The 8,199-nt window shown below is 40.1% G+C and overlaps 1 protein-coding gene across 1 annotated transcript; it reads left to right on the top strand.

Annotated features, from left to right (window-relative positions):
- The first annotated feature begins 1,197 nt into the window (after positions 1–1,197).
- LOC124405604 lies at positions 1,198–2,412 on the top strand. The gene has a single exon (XM_046880632.1). It carries the CDS (start codon positions 1,198–1,200, stop codon positions 2,410–2,412), a length of 1,215 nt encoding a protein of 404 aa, XP_046736588.1.
- The last annotated feature ends 5,787 nt before the right edge of the window (positions 2,413–8,199 follow it).

Raw genomic sequence — 8,199 nt, 5'->3', positions numbered from 1 at the left:
GAAGACGCGAGAATCCGCAATTATTAATCTTGATGATAAGAACGGCCCCGGGACACATTGGGTTGCATATAAGAAAAACGGTGATCACGTTGTGTATTTCGATAGTTTTGGTGATTTGCAACCACCTAGGGATTTGATAAACTATCTCGGTGTTGGTAGCGTAAAATACAATCATAAGAGGTATCAGGAATACGATACTGTGATTTGTGGTCACTTGTGCCTCAAATTTCTCAGCGGACAGCTATAAAAAGAGCGGTGTCACATTGGCGAGCATCAGTCATGACGGAATCATTGTCGTTAACACTGTCGGGCACCTCATCCCTGCTGGAGGCTCAATATTTTCCCCCAATCGAGTTATCGTCGACGAAAAACTATGTTCTCGGACTCGTCGAGTTCATGACATTCAATTCAATACCCAATATTCAAGAGAAGTGTAATAAATTTTAACTGGAGCGAGCGGACAACAGCCGGGCAGTCATTACGATACCCACAGGCAGCTACGAAATTGAAGATATTCAAAGTTTTCTGCACAAGGAACTTCCTTCCGACATCTCCCTTAGTCTGCAGGCCAACAACAACGAGCTAAACAGTGAAGTTACGTGCAATCAAGTAGTAGACTTCAAACCCGAGGATTCCATTGGCCGATTATTGGGGTTTAAAGCGGTTGAGCTAGCACGGAACGTTACGCATAAGTCCGAATTACCGGTAGCCATACTGAAAGTTAATACCATACGCGTTGAGTGCAACATAACCACCGGGGCGTACATAAACGGACGTCAGGCTCACACGATTCACGAATTTTTCCCCACCGTCCCATCTGGATATAAGATTGTTGAAGTTCCCGCCAACATCATTTACCTCCCAATCGCCGTACAGTCGATACAGAATATACAACTGCGGATAGTCGATCAAGACGACGAGTTGATTAATTTTCGCGGAGAAACGATAACGGTACGCTTACATGTAAAATCGGTGAAATAATGGGGATTGTATTTGAGACGAAAAAGTCAGGCAAAAGTTATAAAAGCGAGACGTCATGGCCAAATATCATCAGTCGTCCAGCACCATTGACGAAGCTGACATCTCCGCTGAAGCTGACACCTCTGAACGCTCGGTTTCTCCAGAGTCTAGGTCTTCGATTACGTGGAAATTTTGGAAAATAAAAATTCGTGTTCGCTGCATCCTGTGCGTGTTACCATGGAGGAAATAATAAGAATACAGAAACCCGTGACATTCGACGAATCGATCGCACACTCTGAGGTTCACGCTCACCAGCCATTTGCATCATCGACCTTTGGGAATAACGATGAAATTCGAATTTCCGTTCAAAATCAGAACGAGTGCGTGCTACCGGAAAAAAGCTCCCTGCACATTCACGGGAAAGTTACAAAAGAAGATTATTCCATGGTGGCCGCTACAAAATTGGTCAACATGGCTGTTTGCCATATGTTTGAGAAAATTCGGTACGAGTTGAACGGTGTGGAAATTGATCGAAATAAAAATGTGGGCATCACCAGCATCATGCAGGGATACTTATCCCTCACCCCAGGGCAACAGCACGGCTTGGAGAACACCGGTTGGCTGAGCGTTGCCGATATCAACCTGGCCGATGATGCTGGAAATTTTGATGTCGTTATACCGCTGCGTTATCTGCTGGGATTCGCCGAGGATTATTGCCGAGTCGTCGTTAATGCCAAACATGAGTTGATTCTCACACGCACTAACACCGATTTAAATGCTGTACTTCAGACAAACACTACCGAGAAGTTTAAAATTACCCTCAAAAAAGTCGAGTGGCTGCTGCCCTACATCAAACTAGCCGACAAGCCGAAAATCCAGCTACTCAACTACATCGCCAAGGACTCGGCCATTCCCATGAGTTTTCGTTCTTGGGAAACGTACGTGTATCCGATGCTGCCATCAACGACGCGGCATGTCTGGGCGGTCAAGACATCGACACAGCTGGAGAAGCCTAGATACGTCATAATGGGATTCCAAACTGCAAGGAAAAACGAGGCATTGAAAAATGCTAGCGAATTGGATCATTGTAGAATAAGAGATGTGAAACTCTTTCTCAACTCACAGTGTTACCCCTATGGGAATTTAAATCTAGATATTTCCAATAATCAATACGCCATTTTGTACGATATGTATGTCCAGTTTCAAACATCCTACTACAACAAGGAAGCCGAACCTCTGCTCTCGAAAAGTGAATTTATAAAACGCGCGCCTCTGATCGTCATCGATTGCTCAAAACAAAATGAATCGTTGAAAAGCGGACCGGTGAACATCCGGCTGGAATTTGAAGCAAGCGTAGAATTTCCTCGAAACACCGCAGCCTACTGTATGATCTTGCACGATCGGGTCGTTGAGTACAGTCCGATTAGTGGCACGGTGAAGAAATTAGTATAAGCCAATTTTTAGAGTAATATGTTAAATGTAAGAATGTAGAAAATAATATGTATAAGGTTAATTGTTGAAATTATTAATAATATGATCAATTATTATATAGAAGCTGCAAAGCTAAATGTAATTGAGGATAAATAAAAACATCTGTTCAGTGTATCTAATTGATATTTTGAAATTGACTTGCTCCTCCCACCATCGTCCCGTAACCGACATCTGGCATTTTTTAATAATTTTTGAAGAATCTTTTATGTGTGACAGATTTATTTCAACAGCTGCATCCGGCATTTATGATAAAATTTAGTATGTACAGATTTATTTACATTACCACCCACTGCATTCATTATCGGCATGAGCTGAAAGGCTGCATTTCCAGGAATTTTTCTCAAGTGGTCTAGCGTTATCTAACTTCGAGCTTCCCGCCGTCGAACAAGACCCGACAGGATTTTGCCCCCGCCCCGCGCCGCGAGCTCCTCGCGCGCCGTTCGCCCCCCCCCCCCCCACCGCGCGCCGCTGCAGCCGGCCTGGCCGGCCCGTAGCAATGGGGGGAACCCCCCCCTCAAAACGCCGCCATTGTGTTCCAGAACTCTCATATCTTTACTACTAATATTACATTCTTTGATATTAATTAATGATAACGTCGTTATATTCATCGACGGTGCTCCACAGTCGTAAGCTATAAAGCTGTTTCCTGGTCGTATGGCAAGTATTAAGAAAGTCTTGATGAAAAGCAATCTGCTTGAATGTGCGTCCATGATCATCTGAAAAATTATTACTGCGTCAGTAATTTAAGTAATAAAATAAACTGTGACTTTAATTAATAAGCTCTCTTGGCTCTGTCGCAATGGATTATTTTACGTTTATTCTTCTTCAATTCTATCTCAATATCATTTTTTTCTAGGAATACGTCTGTTATCATGTACGGTCCTTTGTAATTGTCTAGTTTTCCTGTCTTTTGGTTTTTCACGAGATAAATGCTTTGTCCTATTTTGAAATCAACTGGATTCATTTTCCTGTCGTAGTATTGTTTCGATATTTTCTTGGCTTTTTCTAAATTTTCACGTGCTGTATTCCGGATTTCTACAGTTTTCAGCATAAGGTTTTTTACGTAATCGTCGTATGTTAAAACTTCGTCCAGGAGTGGGAACTCTGAGGGCATACGGGCGTTGCGTCCGTAAACTACTCGAAATGGGGTGTGGTTAGTTTCTTCGTGTTTACTTGTATTGTAAGAAAATGTCGCGTGAGACAGTCATTCATCCCAGTCTTTCTTTGTTGAATAATGCTTTAGGTAATCTACGAGTACTTGATGGCTTCGTTCTAATGATCCGTTGGATTGAGGATGAAATGCTGTTGTTTTGAATTGCGTAATTTTGAATGCTTTTGCGATACGTCTCATTACTTGTCCAATAAAAGCTGCTCCTTGATCTGTCAAAATAGTTTTTGGACATCCGTATTTACAAATAAAGTTTTTAACGAATGCATCTGCGATATCTTCGGCAGTTGCATGGACTAATGGTATTGCTAAACTGAATTTAGAAAGATTGTCTTGCATGGTTAACACGTATTTATAACCATTTTGGGAAGTTTCGAAGGGTCCTACTATATCTAGAGCTATTTTAGCAAATACATCTGCACATGTATCTGTTATAACCGTCGGTTGTTTAGTTTTAAGGCCCCGCTGACCTGGCATGTCATATATATATTTCGTGACGTCAGAAGCGGCGAAATTGGGTGAAAACGCCTATACGAATCCTGCGATAACGAGAGTATGAATCTTACTCGGAAATATTTTAAATCGTAGCTTGAATAATAGTGTACGTGTGAATCTCAGTCGCTGCTCGGGCAAATCGCTGATAATGTTTATAATAAAGAATGATGAAGTGAATAAAATCACGCGACAACAAACATGGCCGATCGGAGCTACCGCATGTTGAATATTCATTGATTGCACTGTTCCACAATTTCTTTCACCCTCGCCAGGGAGATTCACACGTACAAAAGCACTCACGTTATCCGGGAAAATTTATACTATCAGTTATTTCTTTGTAAACATGGCTCGATTCGTATACGCGTTTTTCATGTGACAGCAGCCCGTTTACGGTCCACAAGAAGTATGTTCCGATCTGTAACTGACATCATTGGTTGGATCTAACAGAACAAGCCAATGAAATCAGCGGCCTTAGTTCACCGTTCAACGTTCAGAGGCGCTGCACGTATTTATGACGTCACGATTTGATATTTTCAAGTCACATCAGCGGCACCTTAATACGCGTGAGTTTCTTCTTTTGACAACTGATGCATTTCTTTATAAAATCTTCTATCTGTTTTTTCATATTATCCCAAAAATATTTCTGTCGAATTCTATTGTACGTTTTTGTGATACCTTTGTGTCCTGCGCTCGGGGATTCGTGATTCTCTTTTATAATTCTGAGTCTAATATCAGGAGGTGGAATGATGATTTTGTCTTTACAAATCGTTATTATTATTTGCGTTCCGGAAAATACTTGTCTAATTATATTCTTTATTTTAATCCATCCAAGGTCGTTTATACCACTTTCACCTTGCGATATGCTTGCCGTTTGAATATTTAACCATTCCATATTTTGTTTTAAGTTTTTAAATGCGTCGTGAAAGTTCTTCTCCAGAGGTAAATCTTGTTCATGTTTTTGAGTGACTAATGCAATTACTCTCTTCTTTGGTGTTCCTAATATTATAATGTGTCCTATCTGATACTCTGTTGCTGGTTCGATATTTTTGAAATATCCTTTTCCAGATAAAAATTTACCTACTTCGCCGAATGCTGTTCCATTGGCGCAAATAAAGCATAGATAATTTTCTTTCCTCATTTCCAAATTGTCTCGTGTTTCTATCAAATTGGTGGGTTCTTGTTTTGATAATTTTATTGAGGTTTGTGAATCATCAGATACCGTGGTGTCTGATACACTGTCTAAACTGCTAATTTTTACAGATTTATCTTGTAAATTCTGTGAATCATCAAGTTCTACTATTGCGTCTAGATCTGGTAAGACATTAGAATTGGTTATTGATAATGCATTTTCCTGACTCTGAGATTCTGGAGTTAGATTTATTTTCGAAGATTCTTTGTTAATATTGTCGAGTGATATTGGAGTTTTGGGTGTCGGTAATATTTCTTTTGCCTGCTTTCTGATTTTCTGACTGCAAATTTTTTCTTTCATGAGTTTCGATTTTGAAGGTTTATTCTTTTGGCTACCTTGATGGCCTGCAATACCTTTGTAACATGCGTACTTGTGTGTTGGTTTATGCTGTCTCGTCGTTCGTCGGGGTTCTGGCATGTGTTTCACAATGCTGTTAGGTATAATTTTTTCTGTAACTTCGATATTTCGTTTCGTCGTTATTGTTCTCGGTTTTATGGTCTCGGTCCAGTTTTTCTGTTCGTCTGGCAAATGTCGTTCTGGCAATGGTTCTGTCCCTTGTGTAGCTTTAGCGTCACTCTCACTCAAGGGTGAATTTATTGTTCGACTTGTGAGATCTCTGAGCGTTTCGTCTATGTCCATGTCTTCTACAGTCTTGAAGGACTTGTCTACACACATGGATTCTAGAAAAGGGTGTACGTCAGCCTGAACTGTAATTGCATTGGGTGTGTCGCATTCCGAAGCTGATGGAGAGACTGCAGTTATCATTCGTCTTTCCGTACATTCTTTATCTAACTCTATGTCATTATGCGACCTCATTTGTCCAGAGATTACATCGTTTGTCTTATCTATAATATTTTTTCGTCTTGTCCTGAGTAATGGCGAAAGTGTAAATTCAACTGCTGTAGATGAACGCTTATTTAATAAATCTCTAGCTAAGCTTCTTTGAAAATTATTTTCTCTATTAGTCGAAGGTGTATTTGAAGATGACGGTGTGTGAGTAACACTCGGCACGGATACAGTCTTGGAAGTGTGAATAGGCGTAGCTAAAGAGGGTACTTGAGTTGGTGTTGGGGGTGAGTCAAGGTGTTTTCTCATTCCCACAGTGACTGTGAATGGATTTTGTCTGGGCGTATGTGTACTCGATTGTATATTATTTGCTTTAGCTCGATACCTAACTGGATTTAATTTGTAAGAATCATCACTATCCGGTGATGAGGATTGAGTATCTACATAATCTGGAAGTATCGTTGATTGATTTTTCTTTGATTTTCCATCTTCTGAAGATGAAGTCTGAGAGTCTGATTCCATTTCTATGATTACTGATTGTTGTTTTTCATTCGATTTATTACGAGTAGTATTTCTATGATTTACTGGAGAATCTGATAATTCATCTGATGATGATGAATCCTCGTATTCAGAACGATGTCTGAACGGAGTGTAGCGTCAAGCGCTTGATTTCCGTTTTGTAACGAATTTTAACTTTCTTTGATTACCGGTTTCTCGAGAGTCTGTGTTTTTGTCTACGAATTGAGATTCATGACGACTGGCAATAGGTTGATCAGGCCTAATGTTATCCATCGCTTGTTTTCTGTCGTAGTCGGAGTTCGAACCTAATCGTGATCCTCTCGGGTTTGTCACGTTTTTAGAATTTACTTTCTCGACATGTTTATTACCATTCGGATTAGGGAAACCTAGAAAGTCTTCCTCGTCCGTACTCATTGGATTTTGATGAGTTTTGTTGTATATTTCTATAATTTTTCCTTCCTCAGAAAAACTGCTTAAATTTCGTCGCCTAATCTTCGCGTTTTTCCGTGTGGATTTTTGAGCAGAGTCAGATGACGATCGTAGCCTGGCTATACCCGGTGCTACGTTAAGTGCAGGGTCTGTTGACCGTCTCCACTTGAATTTTATGGGATAAACTTCTCTCTTTTCTATATCAACAGGGTTTCTAGACAACGCGTCTGCATTTGTATTGATTTTACCTGCTTTATATAGAATTTCAAACTCGAATTCTTTCAAACGTTCTCTCCATCGCATTACACGTGACGTAGGGTCATTTGTAGAATTTACCCATACTAACGGTCTGTGATCGGTTAACAATGTAAATTGTCGACCATAGAGATACGGTCTAAAAGTTTTGATTGCATAAACGATTGCTACCATTTCCTTTTCAGTTGTTGAATAATTTCTCTCATGCTTGTTCAAAACTCTAGAAGCATACGCGATGGGCGTATCTTCGCCTGGTTTCCCTTGCGACAAGATGGCTCCTACCGCGAAACCAGATGCGTCTGTTGTAACTATAAACCGTGACGAAAAATCAGGGTATTGTAGTATAGGTGCTTCACAAAGTCTATCGCGTAACGTTTCGAAAGCTAATTGTGTTTCAGAATCCCATTCAAATTTTTTGTTCTTGCTAGTTAGTTCTGACAAAGGCTTAGCGATTTTAGCAAAGTTTTTAATGAATCGACGATAGTATTCGGCTAATCCTAGAAATTCCTTAACATTCTTCGGTGTTTTCGGAACAGGAAATTTCTTAACAGCTTCGATTTTCTGTGGATCTGGTTTAACTCGATCAGATGATATAATATGACCTAAATATTCAACTTCTGTTCTAAGAAATCCGCACTTGTCTGATTGTAATGTCAAGTTAGCTTTTCTTAAACGTTCAGCAAGCTTGATAAATTTAGTTGCATGCTCTTCAAGCGATCTTGCATAAATTACGATGTCGTCTAGGTATACAAATAAATCTATTCCCTGTAGACCTCGTAAAACTAAGTCCATAAGCCGTTGAAAGGTTGCTGGTGCGTTTTTCAGTCCAAAAGGCATTCGGTTAAATTCGTAATGACCGTGAGGGGTTGTAAATGCTGTTTTATGTTTATCGTCTGGATGCATAGCA

The sequence above is a fragment of the Diprion similis genome, chromosome 4 (assembly GCF_021155765.1).
Source record: "Diprion similis isolate iyDipSimi1 chromosome 4, iyDipSimi1.1, whole genome shotgun sequence".
Taxonomy (NCBI): domain Eukaryota; kingdom Metazoa; phylum Arthropoda; class Insecta; order Hymenoptera; family Diprionidae; genus Diprion; species Diprion similis.
The sequence above is the reverse complement of the archived record's forward strand: the minus strand, read 5'-3'. Positions and strand labels throughout refer to the sequence as shown.